The sequence below is a fragment of the Drosophila grimshawi genome, unplaced genomic scaffold (genome assembly GCF_018153295.1).
Source record: "Drosophila grimshawi isolate 15287-2541.00 unplaced genomic scaffold, ASM1815329v1 contig_44, whole genome shotgun sequence".
NCBI classification, from domain to species: Eukaryota; Metazoa; Arthropoda; class Insecta; order Diptera; family Drosophilidae; genus Drosophila; species Drosophila grimshawi.
In genome coordinates this window covers 8,994,227-9,014,916 of record NW_025063240.1, presented here as the reverse complement: position 1 = coordinate 9,014,916, position 20,690 = coordinate 8,994,227, and the positions used below count along the sequence as shown (strand labels likewise).

General features: G+C 45.2%; 4 protein-coding genes across 6 annotated transcripts; 2 read left to right on the top strand and 2 right to left on the bottom strand.

Annotated features, from left to right (window-relative positions):
• Window positions 1-1,258: 1,258 nt before the first annotated feature.
• On the top strand, window positions 1,259-4,913 carry LOC6556824. Its single transcript, XM_001984774.3, has 2 exons — window positions 1,259-1,625; window positions 2,234-4,913. The coding sequence occupies exon 2, from the start codon at window positions 2,242-2,244 to the stop codon at window positions 4,666-4,668; it is 2,427 nt and encodes an 808-aa protein (XP_001984810.1). The 5' UTR covers window positions 1,259-1,625; window positions 2,234-2,241; the 3' UTR covers window positions 4,669-4,913.
• Window positions 4,914-4,998: 85 nt separating this feature from the next.
• LOC6556830 (liprin-beta-2) lies at window positions 4,999-8,088 on the bottom strand. Its single transcript, XM_001984775.3, has 4 exons — window positions 7,685-8,088; window positions 6,597-7,630; window positions 5,573-6,473; window positions 4,999-5,512 (listed from the first exon to the last, which is right to left on the bottom strand). Exons 1-3 carry the CDS (start codon window positions 7,925-7,927, stop codon window positions 5,576-5,578), a joined length of 2,175 nt encoding a protein of 724 aa, XP_001984811.2. The 5' UTR covers window positions 7,928-8,088; the 3' UTR covers window positions 4,999-5,512; window positions 5,573-5,575.
• Window positions 8,089-8,545: 457 nt separating this feature from the next.
• Window positions 8,546-10,079, top strand: LOC6556799 (vacuolar protein-sorting-associated protein 36). Its single transcript, XM_001984776.3, has 3 exons — window positions 8,546-8,697; window positions 8,769-9,485; window positions 9,551-10,079. The coding sequence occupies exons 1-3, from the start codon at window positions 8,602-8,604 to the stop codon at window positions 9,932-9,934; spliced, it is 1,197 nt and encodes a 398-aa protein (XP_001984812.1). The 5' UTR covers window positions 8,546-8,601; the 3' UTR covers window positions 9,935-10,079.
• Window positions 10,080-11,270: 1,191 nt separating this feature from the next.
• LOC6556865 lies at window positions 11,271-20,110 on the bottom strand. Of its 3 annotated transcripts, none has more exons than XM_001984777.2 (7): window positions 19,399-20,107; window positions 18,102-19,283; window positions 15,783-18,041; window positions 15,072-15,336; window positions 13,221-14,996; window positions 12,497-12,724; window positions 11,271-12,425 (listed from the first exon to the last, which is right to left on the bottom strand). In XM_001984777.2, exons 1-7 carry the CDS (start codon window positions 19,432-19,434, stop codon window positions 12,070-12,072), a joined length of 6,102 nt encoding a protein of 2,033 aa, XP_001984813.1. In that variant the 5' UTR covers window positions 19,435-20,107; the 3' UTR covers window positions 11,271-12,069. The 3 variants fall into 3 exon arrangements, with proteins under 3 accessions (XP_001984813.1, XP_032593103.1, XP_032593108.1); XM_032737212.1 differs by having other exon boundaries at window positions 13,221-14,993; XM_032737217.2 differs by lacking the exons at window positions 11,271-12,425; window positions 12,497-12,724 and adding an exon at window positions 12,725-12,869 and having other exon boundaries at window positions 19,399-20,110.
• Between the last annotated feature and the right edge of the window lie 580 nt (window positions 20,111-20,690).

Sequence of the window (20,690 nt, the reverse complement as noted above, 5' to 3'; positions counted from 1 at the left end):
AATCAGCTACCTAATAAGAAGAATACTACTCAATGTATTTTCGTATTCAATAAAACCACTATGACCCATATTTTTACACGGTTGCACACACATATACAGGCACTCACACTCACACACATATGCAAGTGTTCCCGAAATAAACAAACGCAAACAGTCATCTATTTTGAGGGCATTTTTCCTTTTCGGAAATTAATAAGCCGCCAGAAACACTAATACATCAACACCTACGCCGCTCTAAAACACATACACCAAATGCAAGACGCAAGGCAAATCTTAGTTGCCCTAACCTGAAGTCTCGGACATCGGATGCTATTAATAAACGCCATAATCTTAGCCATTCACCTATGCGTAGTATGAAGAACTTGGGAAACTTGCATACCTTGAAAGCTGCAGCTGCTGATCATCTTACTTAGGACCTTTCTCTTGGTCTCCTTAACTGCAAATGATCGAATATATAATGCCCTACATAATTTGCACTTATTGCGAACATTTCGCCATTAAAAACTTTTATATGCAAATAATTAATATTTGATAACCCTTATTATTGCACTTTGTATATTTTAAGGGATCCTTTTACAGAATAACTATTAAATCCAAATATGCTGATAAAAAACCATTAAGTATTTGCCACTAATGATATGTGGACCAAAGAACAAAAACAAAATGTTCATGAATGAAATAATCTAGTTAAAGCAACAACAAATTTTCGAATTATTCTATTTTTCTGCCGTTTTAGCACTCTGTTTTTTAAATTGAAATGAGGTATAATGGATTCAAAAATGTTGTTCGGAACATGCCAAATTTGAAATACTTTTTCGTTATCAGTACAAGTGCTTGGCATATAAGTGCCTGTACTGAAAAGCTTCGTTAAATACTCAGAAATCGTTCCCGCATTTTTAGAGCCATCCTTGTTAGCCTTTAAAAAATATGTTTGCTTTGATTACCGTAAGAACAGAGTATTGTGCCGTGAGGATATTTGCAGTGCAATTAGTTGTTTGTTGTTTTTGCGTTGCGTTGTTCGAGGGTTGGGGGTTGGTTGGTTGGTTGCTTGCTTGGTTTATGGCCGCAAAGCAGCGCGGCGGCAACAAGTTGAATTTTTCTAAAAATGAATTCACGAAATATCTTCGTCTTTGGCGTTAAATACAGGCACGACAACGCACAACGCTGGTCGATGAATACGAAGAGCGGAGCAGAGGAATTTGATTTGATTTTCATTTGGCTTTGCTCAGCAGCCGTTCACGTCCGTGCTATTTTTTTCTATTGTGTGCGGGGCGTGCTTTGCTTTGCTTTGCATTGGTTTGCTTCGCTCTCCGCGTCCGCATCCTCACCCCGCAGCCCGTCTGCGTCTGCGTCTCCCGGCTGCGATCCATCTAAGGAGCATATTTTCAAAAAAAGATGCTTTTCGTGACTTTCCCGCAACTAGTTGAGTTTTGGATGTCAACACGATGTATTCGCGCGCGGTGGCGGTGCTGCTGCGATCCAGTTTGATAGACGCGTGAATCGAATGCAAGAAACAACGTGGCCATCTCTACACGATACTGTTAAGAATTAGACTGGACAGTACCTGACTCAAAAATATCGAAGATTTTATCGTACCCAGTTTCAAAAGTAACAAAACTTAACAGGTAAAACAAAAATATATATATAAAGATATAAAGCACACTCAATTATGATTGCGGCAAAAATTACTCGAGTCATGAATAATTAAAAAAAGGCCAACATTTTTGTGCCCGTATCTGAAAATATCTGCACGCATTAAGCCTTTTATGGGCATACTTTCGCTCAAGGGAATCGAATTTCATGCACAAAAACAAAATTTCTGTTTCCGAGCGATATGCGTTTGCGTTCTCTGCTCAGTGTGTGTGTGTGTGTATGTGTGTGTGTGTGTGTGTGTGTGTGTGTGTGTAGTGGCTGCTTGAGTGTATAGATGAGATACAACACTTTGCCAGTTCGCAGAGCATTTAAATAGAATTCCCGTGTTGCCACCGCCACCGCCGATAGAGGACGGATACGGATACGATCAGCTAACGGCGACGGCGACGGAGACTTCTTCTGCCGGCGTGTGTTTCAAAGCAGCAAAAGAGAAATATACATGTGTGTGTGTAGGTGTGTGTGTGGGTGTGCGTGTGGGTCATGAGAAAAAAGCAAGTTGCAATTATGCCATATATGGCACAGATTGCAGTTATGAATGAATTTAGTCAACTAATCTCATGTTCATTTCATCCCAATATAGAGTAAGACATGGAGGATCTCACACGGGAAGAGGTTATGGCCTTCAGCAACATTAACATAAGCAACAACAACAACAGCAACCACAACACCAACAGCAACAACAACGGCAAAGTGCACATGTGTTCGAGCACAGCTGCCAATAAGCTCGAGCAACAACAACATCTTTCGCACAGTTTGCTGCCATGCATCAAACTGGATCCGGATCGCGGTTGGCCGGTGACGCCAGTGAATGATCATATGCGCCTGGACTTGAACAGCAACAAGCTGTTGCTGCAGGGCTCGGACGATCCACTGATCTCGCATGGCGCCAGCAATGACCCGCACGATGAAGATCAGGATTATCCGTTCAAGGTACTGTTGGCTCGCAAGACCCTGGAAGAGGAGCATGCCGTGCAGAATGGTGCATGCAGCACGCTCACCAAACAACAACTAAAGGCCAATTTGATGAATGCACGCAAAATGCAAAGACAGCCCCAGGTGCAGGAGTTGAGCAAAACACCAGCACCAACACAACAACGAGTAGCTCGTCAGAGCAAATCGAAAAAGCGCTCAACCCCAACGGGAGCAATCAAACTGCGTTTCCATCATCAGGCCCTGCCGGCAGAGTATGCTGCCCACTATGAGGCGACACAGAGACGTCACCTGTCCAGCGCACGAACAGTTCCGTCTGTGCCCCCTGTAAAGGCAACGCCCCCACCCCAGAACCAGTCGCACGAGAATGTACGCAGCTGGCTGAGAAAGATCGCAGAGATCCAACGCAGCGCAGAGCGTCAGCAGCAGGCGCAGGAATCCGGTAAGGCATCTCAACCGGCGAGAGTGGAGCCCGTAACCGCTGCAATAACGCCACTGGAGCCAGTAGTTGAGCCAGTATCCAGCTCCAAACGCAATGCAATCAAATATGCCGATCTGCCATATATGGGCGAGATCACACTGGACAACTACAAGCCACGACGGGGTCGCAAACCGAAAAAGGCGGACATTTGTCATCTGATCTACAAAAACTATGGCACAATTATACCAGCAGCGGAGCATTTCCCAGTTGTTGAGCCGAAGTGTTCGCCTGCTCCAACTGCAGTAACTGCACCGATGCCCACACAGCGAGTTGTGTCCAGCAGGGTGTCCACCATTTTGTCAGAGGAGCCTCTAAATCTCTGTCTGAGGGATCGGTCCAGCGATCGCTATTCAATCTCCAGCGGCGATAGTGACAAACCATCGACGGTAACTAATGCAACCACATCAACGACAGAATGTGGCAGTTCCTCGCATCGGGTGACGCCGCTGATCGTGGAGCATATAGCTATTGGGCCGCCAGATTTGAAAATATCTGCAGAGGAAAAGCCCAGGATTTCTGCCAAGTTGCTGTTACAACCTGTGGGCTTGTATTACCAGCAGCTAATGGAAAATTGCCGCTTAGGTGTGCCCTTGGAGACAATCGAAAAAGACAACCAGCTAGCCCTAAAGATACCCATACCAAATGGCTTCTTTGCCACCACCAACACCGCCACCACCAGCTGCAGCAGCACAGCGGACAAGCGTGAGCCACTGGAGCAATCGATAGAGACTGCCACTACGATGCGAAAGCGTAAACGTTCTGCGATCTACATACCGCCAATGCAGGCGGATCACAGCTCCAGTCCATCCACTGAGGTCAGCATTTGCAAGTTTAAGTTTACGGGCGGTGCAAAGCCGACGCTACAGGAAAAGAAGATGTTGTCGGTGGATGCGGAGGGAAACTATCGTTATTATAATGGCACCGGTGACAGGACAATGCGTGGCTACGAATTTATCTCGAGGGAGCAGCAGCAACAACAACAGCAACACCTACACCAACCGCTAAACCCAACAAATGGCAGCAATGACAAACTCTACATAGATATACCACCACCCTCGACAGATCTCAGCCTGGAACTGCTGCACATACCATCCGAATCACCGACATCGTCTCTGCTCTTATCCAGCAGCCTAGTGCCAGTCGCGCCGCAAAGTCCGTCTAGTTACTCGAACTCTCATAGCCCCATGCATCCACCAGAAGATTGCCACAAACGAGCGGATACTAACGATCAGCATAAGTCGATGGAGAGCCCGAGGCCTGTGACTGTGGCTGCGGTAAAGCGACGATCGTCACGACGCTCAAAGCAGCGCGAAAAACTGGAAAAGACATTTAAGGAAAAGGGATTTCTGATACAGACGCAGCAACTGCAATCAGCCGAGGGTGCCACATACTGTAAGTTCAGGCAGTTGAAGAAGTTTACGCGCTATCTGTTCCGCAACTGGAAGGATCACATACCGGAGAGTGATCTTTGCAAGCATCAGGTCAAAGATAGCGATGTTCGCAGCCAGCACAGCGTCCTTGAGAATATACTTGCCGGACAAATTGGCTTGGGTGTTGAGAATTTGGGCTCAGTGTCGACTGCAGCAAACCAGGCCAGCACTTAAGACCGGCCACATCACGAGCTTTATTAAGATTACTCCGAAAGCACTGCCAAAGATTGATAGATTTAAGAAAGGATTGGTCAAGGAAAGCGAACAAGCTTTGACAAGACAGCAATCATCTACATATGTTGATTCCGTCCAAGCTGGCTGTTTTTTTTATATAGCTAATAGCCGTGCCTCTAGTCGTTCAGCAATTATAGCATTGTAATCATGTTATTGTTAACAATAAACTAAATATCTAACAAAAATATATGTCTTTGAATCACAACACACTCTAAAGCCTGCAAATGAAATCTCCATTCGAGATTAAATTAAATAAGACACATTAAGAAATTCATTTTCGGTACAAAATGTATAAGGCGTTATTTACTTGTTAAATATCGGGCTAATACGTACAATTCAGTGTTAGTATAAAAAGTTTATAAACTCAGTTATTGTGCGTCATGCCAGACTTTGGCTTGTTTTCCAGGTCGGTAATATGCTCATTCAAATACTTCAGTTTTCCATCATTAGGCATACTTTTGGAAGACGTTAATGGTCAAGTCGTCTTATTGTTAGTTAATATAATAATAGTGCATATGTATGTTTATATAAAATAAAGTGCAATTTTCAGAAAGGTATGTATTAGTAGTTTGTGCATTTAGCTGCCTGCATGGTTAATACGTAATTGATAAATGTTCGATAAATCGAAACGAAAAATTATTGCTTCAAGTTTGGCGTCACATCCCGTGCCAAGTTAAATTCTTACTAAATACAGTTCCAGTGTCTGTAAGTCTGTTTGTTTGGTTGTTGCTTAATTCGTTAGTTCATCAGTTTTCGGGTAATCAATTTCTTCGTGTACTTAAAACTAAATTAACAATAATTATAAGAATATTACGCGTAATATTATATGCGTTATAGTTCGCACCGTTTAGTTGGAGCTCAACGAACCGTCGTGATCCTTAGTCCCCTCTGATATTGACAGAGCAGGCACAACGGCATTCATTGGGCAAACAAAATCCAACCAATCGACATCAGTATGCCCCTTTGTGCTCTTACGACGTTTGAGAGTAAATTGAGAGCGTTTCGGTGGCTTCAATTTGGCAGTGATCGTCAGTGGCAGATAGCCAGGAGCTGCTTCGGCATCTCGTTTACCATGTATAATTGTTCGTCCTACTAATTCCTTGAAATGCATCGCTAAATGGCGACGAAGCAGGGATTTACTCGGCGGTATTGAGAGTAAATCGGCCAACAAATCGGCATTGAATCGCGGCTCGTAGATCATCAATGCGCCATGGACTCCAGCACCGCGTAGATTTGGCGCATACTCTGATAAATCTATGGTCTTTAGCCACTCCATGACACGGTGGGCCGTCCACAGATCTACGCTCTCCTTATCGGAACTGATAGCCTCATCGTTCTGCTCACTCAACTTGGTTGAGCGACGAATTAGACGATCGGCTTCCCAGCGAATGTTTCGCATGCAAAGAATACCACAACGCAGTGATGCGATATGCAAGCACGAGCTGACATGCAATTGCGAAAGATCCTCCAGTGTTAAGCGGTGCAGCATCCGACCATCGACTTTGGCCTGCAGAAAGTGATCCTTATACTGTGGCAGACCAATGTCATCGAGCCAACGCAGCACCCAGCCCACATCCAACCAGGCAGCCTTGAGCGTCAGTTCATCGGACTCTTTCTGCGTTACGTCGTCAATGGCCAGCATGATTTTCTTCCTATGCAGTATTGACTTCAGGTGCAGTTCACGTTCGATGTCGACCGGCGAAGCGGTAAAGAAGCATACGTTCGGATCTGATTTCAGCCATTTCCTGTAAATAAAAATTATAGAAAATATATAAAAATGTGTATGTTAATATTGTTGAACCATAATCCAGTTTGGGGAATATGTTAATTCTGTCACATCACAAAACGAATATTTTAGGAATACTCACCTACAGTTATCCTGATAATAGCCTAGACCCAGATGCGCCAACCAGTTGCACACCTCCTGTGGGTTCCAGGTGCTGTAATGCTTATCGGCATCAGTAAACATTGGAGTCTGAGCACCCCATTCGATGCGGCCGCCTGCAGTTGCACGCGCTCCACCACGACGAAACTCCTCTGGTTCTGCTTGTTCCAATGCCGTCAGTTCACAGTTGCTGCTGTTGCTGCGACGTAGTTTGCCTAAAATGTTACGCAATCCGCGCGCAGAACGCTCGCGCAACTTTGGCGAGGGTGTCGATTGCAATTGGGATCTAAAACCTGAGTATTTGTCTATGTCGTTCTCCGTGGCGAAAGAACTATCATTCTGCACACTATTGCCAATTACAATCTGTTCGTTAGCTGCGAAAGCCACATTACGTTGTTTCCCACTACTGTTGGCATTCACGTCGAGCGTGTGATTATTGTTATTGTTGTTAGCCTGCAGGCGATGTGTCTGCTTGCTGGCACCGCCATGGGACCTGGGCAAGCTGTGAAATTGTGGCTTAATCTGGTGACGCAAGGCTGAGGGTGGAGTTTTCGGTGCCATTGTGCCACCGTCAGTTGTGTAGTTCTTTTGGTTTATGTTGCCCATGCTGCCGTACGGCATGCTGCTCCCATCGCCCCAACCGTTGCCCTCACCGACATGCTGCTCGTTTTCGCACTCCAGCGCGGTGCGATGCAGCTTCAGCTCACTTAAGGCACTCATTAATTCCAATTTTTGAGTCTCCAGCGCAGATCGCGAAATCATTTGCCGCTGCAGCTGATCCTCTTTGCTGCAAAGCTGCTGCGATTTTTCGGTTAGCAGACCCTCCAGCTCAATGATCCTGTCCGCTTGCTCGGAAACACGTTCCGCCAGCATTTGATACTGCAGGGCCAATCCTTCTTTATCGCGCTGCAAGCGACGCATGCGTTCATCGGAATCCTGACGCGGTATGTGCGTCTCAAGCCAATCGCTAATTATTGACGCGGTTACGGGGTCGGGAGCGGGCGCTGCCAAACCAACCTACATAAATAGTTTCAGTGATAATAGAATGTATGAAATATGCCTCTGACTCACTTGTTGCAGTGCCAGCGCCAATGTCTTAGCTGTCGATAAGACATTTGTGGCAGATATCAAATTACGCTCGCAGAAGCTGGTCAGCGAAGCTGTGGTTGCTGATCCTGGCTGAATCTGGGCTTGGGTTTGCTGCTGACCAACTGTTGCTGTTGTTGAATTCGATATAATGCCATCCATTTGCTGCAATGCAGCCTCAAGCATTTTGCTCGCCTCGGTTGATGGTGCTGTGGCTGTCGCCATCATGATACATAAAATTTCGTGGTCGAAGCTTTACAGTAATCCGTATCCGGTGATCGATGTGAACGTAAAATTTTCAATTTACGCCTTGCTGCATTATTAAATAACTTATTCAATCGAACGATGACATATTTTGCATTGGAATCTCCAACTTGTAAGTTTTGTTAGAATATTACCACAAAAATAAGCACAAAAACAACATAAAATAGCAACAAATGAAAATTTTTGCTATTGGAGGCACATGATAACACCTCTGATATTATCGATATTTCCAATTATTAGCTATCGATAGCGCATGTTAGATTAAGGTATTATTTTATGTGTTTCCACACTAGATATTATAAGAGAGCGAAAATAATGTGTCTAAATTTTATAATACACAAACATAAATTATATTTAATTAGAGGATGTTGCAATTCATTTTTTAACAGTTTTTCAAAATGTAAATGGCGCCAATTGGAAATTTATATTTTGCTCCTGACATTGTCATCGGGATGCAGAAATTTAATAATTACTTGATGTATGCATACACTGGAAAGTAGTGCTGGTAAACACTATTTGACAACTGATGAGCACGAAGAGTGAACAGGTCTGCATTGCTCACTCACGCAAACAAGGGGTACTCAACAGTGCTGAAAATCAAAACAAATATAGAAGTTTATTAATTGGGAGCTTAAGCAATGAATCGCTTTGCCTACCAGGAGGCTCGTTTAGGGGAAAGCGAGACCTTTGTAAGCCGCGACCGTAACGTCAAAATCTACGATGGCGATCAAAAGGTGGTTAAAATCGAATCACATACTGCACCAGTTGGATTTTACCGCAATGTCCTTCTGCGCATTTATTACAGACGGAATTCGCGGATGGGGAAGTTGTGCTTACCACACACAGACTATTCTGGGGCAGGCCAGGGGAAATAGCACGAGCTGCCGTCACGCTATGCCTGCCACTTAGCTATGTGGTCTCTCTCAGTGAGGAAACAACAGCCTCCAATTTCTTTGGACGCAAAACGCGTATTATAATGCACCTACGACCGCCCAATCCAAATAAAGCTCCTGGTCCACTGGACACAAGTCGAGCTGCTCACATAAAGCTTTCAGGCAAGAACGGACTAAGCGTGGAGTTTCACAGCGCCTTGCGAGAGACTTTGAGCGCACGCGTCTGGGAAATCTCATTGGCAAGCGAGACGATAGTGAGAGGAGCCGAGTCTGTGGCCAATGTCAGCGATAGGCTCGCGAGGATTCAGAAGCGAACGGGTATTGGCGGCATAGAACGTAATCTTGAAGCAAAGGCCAAGGCGACGGACGAGAATATAGCACTTGCTTTTCAGGACTTGAGTGTCCTCATGGCCATGGCAAAGGATATGGTGGGTCTGTCCAAGAATATTAGCAGCAAAATACGTGAGCAAAAAGGTGAGATATCCGATGACGAAACGGTGCGCTTCAAATCTTATCTGCTCAGCTTGGGCATTGATGATCCGGTGACGCGCGACAACTTTACTAGCAATACGGCGTACTTCAATAGTTTGGCTCAGCAAATCTGCGAAATGCTACTCGATCCCATTGAAGTAAGTGTGTCCAAAAACTTAATAACCAAATTGGTTTAATTGCTTTCTAAATTGATGTTGATTAGGAACACGGTGGTATGATGTCACTGGCAGATGTATATTGTCGCGTAAATCGTGCTCGTGGCTTTGAACTACTCTCGCCCGAGGATTTACTCCACGCTTGCGAGCAGCTCAATGGTCCCATAAAACTTCGCCGATTTCCGAGCGGTGCCATGGTTTTGCAGCTGGAGTCCCAAGATGATGAACTAATTGCCATTGACACATCGGAGAAAGTTCGTGAGGCCGAGTCGCTGGCCGTAGAGGAGCTTGCCAAGCAACTGGGCATATCACTGTTACTAGCTAAGGAGCGGTTATTGGTCGCCGAGCGATTGGGAAAAGTTTGCCGCGATGAATCCGTTGAGGGACTGCGATTCTATGCAAATCTATTGCTTTTCCGTGATATCGACTAGCTGTCATAAGTAAACGATATATTTATATATATATATATATATATGCAATAAACAATATCTCTAACATACAAAAATACGATTTAAACTGGTGCAATATGCAGCGCCTGCATTGAAATAAACACACTGCTTTTGTACATTCACACAACAAGACTGTTTTATTATTGATTTATTATAAGTCTTTCTTAGATGCCTTTGCTTGCTATCCATCCATGAGTGACACGTTTGTCAGCGCTTAATCTCAGTTCTCTCGAAAGTAATTATCGTTTTGTCTTGAAACATTATTGGTTTTATGTTTTAAATGAAAAGAATCTACGTCAGGTATTTAGATAAGCAGTTATTGAATTGAAGTTACATTTATATTAATAGTTATTTAATATCTTATGCTTCTTTAGATTGCTCCGCATTACTTTCATGTAATTATATTTAATTTATTCATTTGTTTTCTTTTCACTTTTCACTTTTGCTCTGGAGTAACTCCAGAAAACGGACTCGTGCGCATTTTCTGCCTTGACTACCTGGCTTTTATCGTAACATTTATAATTTTTTTAGGTAGTACCATGTTTTCTTTCTTAAATCACATTTATTATAACATTGAGTAAATTACTTTTGAGTGTATGTGTGTGTATAGTTGGGTATCTCTGTGTTTGTTTTTTGTTTTTGTTTTTTTTCTTTTTCATTAAATTATTTGTTAGGGTATTTTGTATTAAATAGGCAATTTTGTTGTACAGAAAAGCTAACTTTGACGAACAGTCACAATTACAGCAAAAGTTGTAACAAAATTAAAAAATACTTAAATAAATAATTTCATGCTACAAAGACGGTCTTAGATCAAAAACAAATTTATATATATGTATATATATATTTAGCGATAATTTTCAGCTCGGAACTACTTAGTTGCCTATGTGTATGTATGTATGAAAATGATGGTTAATTTCGGCCGATTATTCTTCGTCTCCTTTCGACTTACATTGCGCTATTACAAATAAATTGTACACATATTTTTTTTTTTACTTTTGCTTTTCTTTTTGTAAATTGCCATAGGAAGTACGAGTACTAATTTGTTTTTGTTGGTTTTCAATACAAACTAAAATTGTTGTTTTGTTTATTTTAATAAAATTAGGTTAAGCATTTAAATAATTAGCAATAATAATTAGAATTACAATAATAATATTTATAATAGTACAATATGCATATGTATATTTATTATATTTATATGAACCATTACACCTGTTCATACCTTCGTAACTAATCCAAATCGTAATAGTTAGCCCTAATTTCTGTTTTACAATCAATTACAAATTTTACATTTTGTTTTCTTTCCTTATTATTGCTTTGTTTGTTTTTGTTTTGTTTTGTTGTTTATTTTTATTTTTCGTTTATTTCCATTTGTATTAAAGGGCCTTTCTGGCTTACTGCTTAAGCTTAAAGTTAGCACGCACGCTTACATTGCTAGTCTTACGTTGTAACAAATTGGAGTTGGGAGAGCCAAACTGATAAGACATTCTTTTGTTTTTGTTTTTTTTTTTGTTTTTTTGTTGTTGTTTTTATAAATGGCTTTTCGGCGCACGTTAATATGAAACAATTAATATGTACAATTAGATAAATATTAATAAGAGCTTTACACTTAATTCGTTTTGTAGTTTAGCAGTAGTTTTTTGCAAGGGACACAGACAATTGCAGTCGCCATTGGCTTCACCTAAACTGTCGCCAAATTGGCATCCTCCACAACTCGGATGATGATGATGATGCCAATTCAACGAGCTCACTAGAGGTTTGCGCTATTAAATGAGCTGGCTGTTGTGTTGATCTCATACGGCTTGAGCACTCTATCAGCCCACATAATTTACACTTACGATTATACACATCAAAAGATATATATGCAGATATATGGGTATACAATGTATGCTAGTAGTGCTATTTAATAATTTGTAAACATAAACTATAATATCATGCAAATACACAACGCGTAGCCTTATTACTTGTCTCCTCTCCTCAATTAACAAAAATTAATAGATCGCTATGACTGCAATATTAGCAAGTACTGCTCCCATTGCAAACAGTATTCCTGTGGCTAGGCTAGGATGGAGAAGCTGATCTCACATTTCAACGCAACGCAGTGTGGAAACTGAGTGCCATTACTTGGTCGCATCGGTGGTGGAGCGCCGTCGATTAACCGCTGCCTGTTGTTGCTGCTGCTTCGCCACCGCCAGCGCCGTCAGGGTGCGCTGGTTCATGACACTTGCATTTGCTGGAACAGCACGGCCAGCGATTTGTATATGCTGTAGCTGTGGGTGGGCCACCTGGCTAGGACTGGGCAGCGCCTGGGAGCCGGACGTTACAGTGCTCTGGTTGAGTATTCGATGTTGTTGCTGCTGTTGCTGTTGTTGTGGTTGCTGCTGCGTTGGCGCCTTGACGGTCTTCAGTTGCACCTTCTGCCCAGACATCAGAATGGGCCCAGCACTAAGGTTGGCACTATTAGTAACGGCATTGGCTATATCGGGTAAGAATATACATTTGTTTAGATAAATTATTCATTATGGAATAAATGATTTTGCCATCTACCATTCACGGTCGCTGACGCGATCTTCAACGTTGATCCGCCAATCTGACGCTGTGTGGCGAGCAGCTGTCGGCTGCTGGCTAGCTGCTTGGTGCCAACAACCTGAACGCTGCGCGGACGAGGCTGGATGCCACCGGTGGCTGCTGTTGTGACAACACCTACACCACCACCGCTTGAGGTACGTATAGTTTGAGGATTTAGTTTCTGTACTCCGGCACCGACTAGTTGAGCTGTAAACAGAAAGCAGAACGGGTGTGCGGGGAGTTTTTTTTGGTTGTTGTTTTAGGTTACAATGAATCTGTTGGTCAGATAGACGCTAACTAATTGCCACCGTTGGCCCCGACTACGGGTCAGTTAGGCGGTGAATGTATCAAACTGATGGCATGGGTTAAACACAAAAACATATAAACAGTTTAGTTGCATGAGTGTATCGAAACGAGTTGTTAACGGGTTTGTGTAAACAAGAAACGAAGAAACAAAAATAGAAAATAGAAAACAGAAACAGAAAAGAACAAAATTAAGCATGTTCAATAAAATAGGTAAATATATAATATATATCTATACGTATATATATAAATACATCATTGTATTTGTGTGTGTGTGTAGTTTATAAATTAAAATCGTAACAAGTATTAAAAACGTCTCTGTGATGCTCTCAAGCTTGAGTCGAGAGTCGAAGCCGAAGGAGTGCAGCACGCGTATTTAGTTGCTACTTGGATCACTCACCAATGGGCAGCGTGAGCATAGTCGTTGTCGTTCCAGTGCCGCTGGCATTGCCGCCGCCACCGCCGCTGCCACCCGAGCTGGCAGCTGCATTATTTGTAATAACTACCGCCTGTGTCCCGGACATCCCTGAGGGCAGGTTAACAATGGTGCCCGTGGGTGGGGCATGTTGATGTTGTTGCTGCTGCTGCTGCTGTTGTTGTTGGGGCGACGTTTGTGTCGTCTGCAATGTGATGGTGTGTGGCAGCTGCTGTTGCTGCGATACGGGCACAGAGACCAACACGCTGCGCTGTTGTGTTGGCGCTTGCGCCAAAGCTCCACTCGCAGTGGCGTTACTTGTGTTTGCCTGTTGTTGTTGTTGCTGCTGCTGTTGTGGTTGCTGCTGCTGCTGTTGTGGCTGTTGTTGTTGCTGCAACTGCACTGATGTCGCTTGCAAGCCATTGTTGGAGAACTGCAGCGAAATGGGCTGCGTGAAGCCGGGAATCTGCACCTGCACATTCTGCAAACCAGCAAAGTTTGCCATGGCGCCCTGCAGCTGCGACAGATTGATGCCCTGCAGATTTAGCGTGGCAGTTTGCTGCTGCTGTTGCTGCTGCTGTGGCGACGCTGACGGCTGCGGGTGTGGACTAGACATGGGCGAGTGTATGGATGATGTGGCGGGCGAGTGCACCAGTGTTTTGGTAATAAACTGCTGCTGTTGCTGCTGCACTGAGCCCACTTGTTGCGGCGACATGTGCGGCATTGCTACGGATGACACGGCGGACACATTCGATGTCACATTGCTGAGCCGATCGAGCAGCACCTGATTCTGGTGCGTTTGAGACGACTGCGAGTGATCCGAACCGGACGGCGAGGGTGTGGCAGCATTGGTAAGCAGTGCACTGAGCGCCCCACCGCCCGACGCCGATGACAGATTGGTGGGTACCGCAAATCCACTAGCATTCGATGCATTGGAATCGCTGCCAGGCGATGGTGCCGCCATTCCGACAACAATGGCATTTGGCGGGCCAGTTGTACTATCCCTGCGCAACGAGCTCAGTAAACGTTGCTGCTGCTGTTGTTGTTGTTGCTGCTGCTGCTGCTGTTGGCCCGTATTGAGTATTTTGAGGCTGCTGCAGACGCCGCCCGTGCTGACCGTATAGGCGCCGTAACCAGTGGTGGGATTCGTCATGACGGCCGGTGGCGAGGCCAGTTGCGAGGCAAGCGCCGACATTGATACGCGCACCGCATGACTAACATCGACTGCCTGCTGCTGAGCTTGACCCTGCGGCTGATTCAGATTGACGGCAATCAGGTTGCCCGCCGAGTTGGTGCGAAATGTGGTCGCCCCACTTGTGCCAACCAAGTTAATTTTGCGATTCAGCAAACTCTGCAGCACCTCGTTAGACGACTGTTTGCGTTGCACCAACGTCGGAGTGCCACGAGTCGTTTGCACGTAGGTGGTTGTAGCTGCATCAACATTTGTGGGCGCTGTTTGTTGTTGCTGCTGCGGCTGTTGTTGTTGCTGCTGCTGTTGTTGTTGTTGCTGCTGCTGCGGCTGCTGTTGGTGCTGCACCAATGTCAACGTTTGTTGCTGGCCAGTGGACGAGGTAGTAAATGTGCCACTGGCAACGGGTGTGCTCGTCATGGCTGCAGGCGCACTATTAAGCAGGTTCAGAATCGAAGCATTGCTAGAGTTTTTCAGCGTTGTTGTCGAGGCATTGTTCCCGCTGTTATTGCTGCCAATATTGATGGTTGCTGTCGAGTTGTTGTTATTGTTGCTGGTGGGTGTGCTGCCTGCTGTAAGTAAATTATGCGAGTAAGTAAAATATGCATCGGCAGACAACGAAATGTAAACATGATTATGTGACTCACAGTGCTGCTGCTGTTGTTGTTGGTGATGCTGATGTTGTTGCTGCTGCTGGTACTGGTTGGCAGAGTTCATGATACTGGTGACTATAGCATTTATCGCAGGATTTGGATGCATGGCCGTGTTGTTATTATTGTTGCTGTTTATGTTGTTGTTATTTGAGGCACTTAATTGTTGCTGTTGTTGTTGTTGCTGCTGCTGTTGTTGTTGTTGTTTTTGCAGCAATTGATGTTGTGTGCTAACAATTTGAGTTGTCTTCAGTTGCGATTGCTGCGCGCAAATAAATATAGATTAGTGTTTGTAATCCAAAACTAAGATATCCACATAAATATAAAAATTATCAAACTAATGCGAAAATATTACTTGTTATAGCAAAGAATGAGAGATGCGATCTATCCAACATCAATTGCATGGAATTAACTAAAATCTTACTGTCTGTTTCTCTATATATATATTTTTTAAATACGATATTGCATTTTAGGCTAGGTTGGGAGTTTCCATATAATAATAAATTGAATGGTAATAACTGATTCAGCTTAGAAACTGAGAAATATCGGGGATCTTAAGCTGGTTCGTAAGAGGTAGTTGAAGCCAAAATAGATCGATTACAGATTGCAAAAGTATTTATCACAGCTCTTGGCCAAAATGGATTAACGTGTTAATGCTGTAAGACTGTAAGCGATCAAAATTGATAACTTTATACTTATTATACTTACGAGAATTGGCACATTGGAGTTGAGCTGGGCGCGCAATGCGGAGTTGGCACCTATGGCCGTGTTCAACTGAGCTGTTGCTGCTTTTTGCTGCTGCTGTTGCTGCTGCATGTTGGCTGGCTGTATAGTTATGCCCGAGTGCTGTAGGGTTGTGGTCAACTGTTGTTGTTGTTGCTGCTGCTGCTGCTGTTGTTGTTGCGGCTGTTGTTGCAGCAGTACGAGCGATCCGTTGCCCAGACTCATCTGATGTGCGGTGGTGTTCGTTGCATTGCCGCTGGTGGTAAGCAGATGTATGTGCTGATGCTGTTGTTGTTGTTGCGGCGCCTGCTGCTGCACCACATTGCTATTGCCACTGACAAGCTGCGTCTGTTGTTGCTGCTGTTGTTGTTGTTGTTGCTGAATTTGAAGTGCACCATCAACGTTAAATTGAGTGGTGGCAAGTGGTTGTTGCTGTTGTTGTTGCTGTCGAAACGTTTGCTGCATGCTAATCGTGTTGTTGACTGCCTTGGCGATAATTGGTTGACGGGACAAAGTGACATTCGGATGCGTTTGCGCCACATGATGCACTGTGGCAGGTAACTGTTGTTGCTGCTGCTGCTGTTGCTGAGTAAACTGGACTTGTCGTTGCTGCTGCTGCTGCTGTTGTTGTTGCTGCTGCTGTTGTTGCTGCTGTTGTTGTTGCTGTTGCTGCTGCAATAGCAATCGCTGCTCATTGGTTAGTCCAGTGTGGGTAACAATTGGCACATGTCCAGGTATCAGATGCGTAATTTTAACAGCCTTGCGTCCCTCCTCAGTGAATATCTCGCGGAATTGCTGAATATAGCGATTCGCATGGACGCGGGTGCCCAGCGCAAAGCGGCACGACTCCCCATTGCGCTCGCCCTCGCGATAGTCGCGATCCACATAGAGCTCACCCAGATATTCGGCATCGGAGGGACGCTGGTAAATTGACAGCTTGATGTGATAGAGAGCACGCCGTCCCTCGCTGGCCTCCCGTTCCGTCTCCAGCACATATTCCTCGATGAGTTGCGGCTGAAAGCTGTGACGACAATTTGGCTGGCAGCGCTCCTTGCACGCATCGCTGAACTCGCTGAGTGGCTCGAAAGTCTTGGCATATTTCTCCACGCTGATCACGTGCTCGGGCACCTTCAGATTCGCCGGATAGTCGAGAGTGGGCGGCCTTATGGGTCGGATGACCTCGTGCGGTCGTCGCGGCACCTTTGACGTGAAAGAGGAGAGCATGGCGCCCACCAACGGATTGTTGCTGGGCGCCGTCGCGGGTGTGGCGTTCGCCTGATTGCTGCTACTTGTGCGCGGCCGCTGGCGCAGACGCGTCAGATAGTCGCACAGCTCGAGGCCCTGATGATGCGTGAACTGATCGAGCTTACGCTTGCGATTGATGGCCACCTGGGTGAACTTCTTCATTTGGCGGCGCATTTCGTGCGAGTTGAAGCGTTGGCGTTCGTGCTGCGCATTGATTGATTGCCGGCCAATGCTTGGATCTGGCTCCAGGCACAATGGCTCCGCCGTCGCCAGCACCAGTTGACTCTCGAGTGTCAGCCGATCCTCGGACGTTGCGCCCGCCCAACCCAGGGAGCTGCCCAGCTGCTGGACGTCCGCGAATAGCGTGGCATTGCTCGGTCGCAGCAGGATGTGCTTCATATCACAGATATTTGTTGAGGTGGCAAACGTCTGGCGGAAATCGCGTATCTGCGCAATTACACAGCCAGCATAAAAGACGCTGGGCTTGGCATACACCCGCGACCCCTCGCTGCCATCTTGGGGTGAGCTCAGGCTGACGGTGTCCGCGCTCAGCAGATCCATGAGGAACTCGGGCAGCAGTTCGCGATCGATGCACTGCAACAGCAAATCGTTCTCATACGGCCAGCGCAGCACCTCAACCAGGCCATATCCCGATGATGCTGGCGCAGACGCTGAATCTCCGCCGCTGGCATCGTTGTTTTCGGTCAGTCTCGCCTTTGTGCGGAACGGGTTACTCGCATCGCTGTCGGCGCTTTGCGCTTTGCTCCGACTGGTGGTGTTGGTGGTGCTCTTGTCGGTTGCATTCTCGCTGCCGTGCAGATGGTGGGCGCTGTCCGCGACAATCCATTCGTTTGTGTGTGGATTAAGCATAGCTTGCTCGTCATAGTGCAGTGCCAGGGAGTAGCCCTTATTGCCAGGATACAGGTTGACAACAATGGTGTTCAATCGTTCGCACTCCACAAGTCGTTCCAGTATAAATGACCGACTTCGCTGCTTTAGCTGCAATTCATAAATAATATTGTTTATTTGGTGTACATATTACACTGCTTGCAATCTTACCCCGGTTTCCGTAAAGTGATTCAAATCGTTGCTGAGCAATTGCACATATAGCTCCTTGATTTTGTCGTGTATATTAAAGAACTTTGTTGGCGTTTCTCGCTTGCTGGTGCTGGATGTGGAGGCGGTGGTGGATGATGATGATGCATTGCTACTGGCATTGATAGTATTGTTGGAGCCAGCTCCGGCGGCAGCACGCGATGATGCGGTCGTTGGAGCTGTGTTGCGACTAGAGGAACTGCACTCCTTGTTGTTATTGTTGTTGCTGCTACTGCTGCTGCTGCTGTTTTTCTGTCGCTTGCTTGGCGACGATGTGGGCGATGAGAGGACATTGTGGTTATGCGGCTGGGACTGTTGGAGGTGCGGCTGGTGCTGCTGGTGATGATGGTGGTGGTGTTGGTGTTGATGATGACTGCTGCCGCTGCCCGACGATGCATTTGAGCCACTTGAGGCTGGCCGTCTGTCAGCTTTTTTACTATTGTTATTGTTGTTGTTGCTTATGCTGTGGGACTGCAGGTGCTGCTGCTGCTGTTGCTGCAGATGCTGGAAAATATGTGAATTGGTGACGGTGGTGCTATTACTATTATTATTTAAGCTGGAATTAACACCCGGTGGCGTTGACAACAACAGATCAGGAACTATCGGCGATGGGGACGTGATCGAGTTCAAATTTGACAGTGTCGTTGTCGATGAGGAGCACGATGACGGTGACGGAGCTATCGCAATCGCCGTTCCTGTACCATGGTGCGGCTGTTCCGTGAGTATGACAATGCTGCCACCACCCGCACCCAAATCTGTTGGCGATTCGTCATCATCGAATATGCAGATTGGCGGTTGGGCAGGTATTTGAGGTATCGCCTGCAGCAAGTTTGGCTCCACATACGATCGCACGCTGACCGTAACCGGAGCACTTGGCACCTGCTGTTGCTGGCTATTGTTGATGGCAAGCGTGGGTGAGCATGCTGAGGCCTGGAGCACCGGATGTAATTGATGGTACGACGACGACTGCTGCTGTTGCTGACCCAGTGACTGTTGTGGCTGTGGCGACGCCTGTGAACTCTGCGTCTGCGTCTGATAGACAAACTGCTGTTGAACGGCCGAGCCAACGGCATGGGTCAGGCCCTGAGCACTCGCATTCAGTGGGTTGTCGCCTTTTAGCTTCTTAAGCGTGTCATTTATGAATAGCTGTGTGAACATGTAAAATACGATTTAAGTGCCACAAAATTTAAAATTGTGCTCTCTCTCTCTACGCTCTCGTCTCGCTATTGTTGCGATCACATACATTTCAAGAAATACTTACATCTGCTTCTTGGCATGATGAGTCCAAACTTTGCATTGTGTCAATGAGGAGGAGTGCAAATCGCTAACGCTATCGCAGTCCCAATCCCAATCCCAGTTCCAATTGCAACCGAGTACAAATTCAGAACCCACCAGCGACGACGACGGCGTCGACGACGACATTCAAATCAAGGAACGAGTACGAGTACTGTACGAGAACAGTTGTGGTGGTTAGGCGCCTCCCCAGGATCAGTTCAGTTGTTTTCATCGCTCCTCCTTGCGTTTGCAGGTGTCTGAGCCTGCTTGAGTTACAACTGCACAACTGCACAACAGCAACAACAACAACTCGTTATTTTCAATTTCGATTCTCTCTCTCAATGTCTATTCAATACAAATTCTTTGGTTTTCATGGGGCAAGCATTGTCAGTGGAATTGGAATTGCGCCTTTTTTTCGCACAGAGCGAGTCTTTTAATATTGTTATTGTTGAGTTTTCATGCGCTTTTCCTTCCCCCAAAATGTAATTTCTTCACTCTTTTTCTGTCGCTGCTGCTTTGCGTGACATTTTCTCTTCGTCTTCGCCCCTCGTTCGCCTTCGGTCTTTTTTGGCTTTTTACACACACACAAACACGAACTGGTAACTTTAAACGCAACGCATGCACATGTACGTCTATTTTAACTCTTAATGGAATAGCTTAATTGTAATGTTTTTCATTTGCTGAATGTTTTTTTATGTTTTATGCAGAAAGTTTAGTTTTGCAATGGTACGTTCTCGCCGAATACGCGTACACACTGGCAGCCAATAATTGTGTTATCGATATCGATAGGTACACAATATGGGCTTACAATGATGCGAGCATTTTTGAATTAAAAATGCAAAAAGGCCTGTAACTAAGATTAATTACAGGTTAAAGTAATTATAAATGCGACTCGTGTAATAAATAATAAGAATTATTGTTATTAGCAGCTCAGCTGCACAAGCATTTATATCCAGATCATTTAATGTGGTTACACTGGCAGTCGATAGTTGGATACGATAGTTGAGTCAGGCAAGTCGTTATGTACAATCCACAGTGTTGCCAGAACGTTACAAATTACGCTGATAGTTTGAATTGGCAAAACACGCGGGCTCCCGATATCGGACTTTGAAAGTAAAATACTCAAAAATGGTTTTCTTTTAATTTTTAATGTTTATTGTAGGATTTCACTTAAGTAATAATAGAGTGCATGTTAGAGAGTACTGTGTGTTTGTTTGTCACTCGTTAGTTTTAAGTTGTATAGGATTCATTTGGATAACCATAAGCTTACATTAAGTT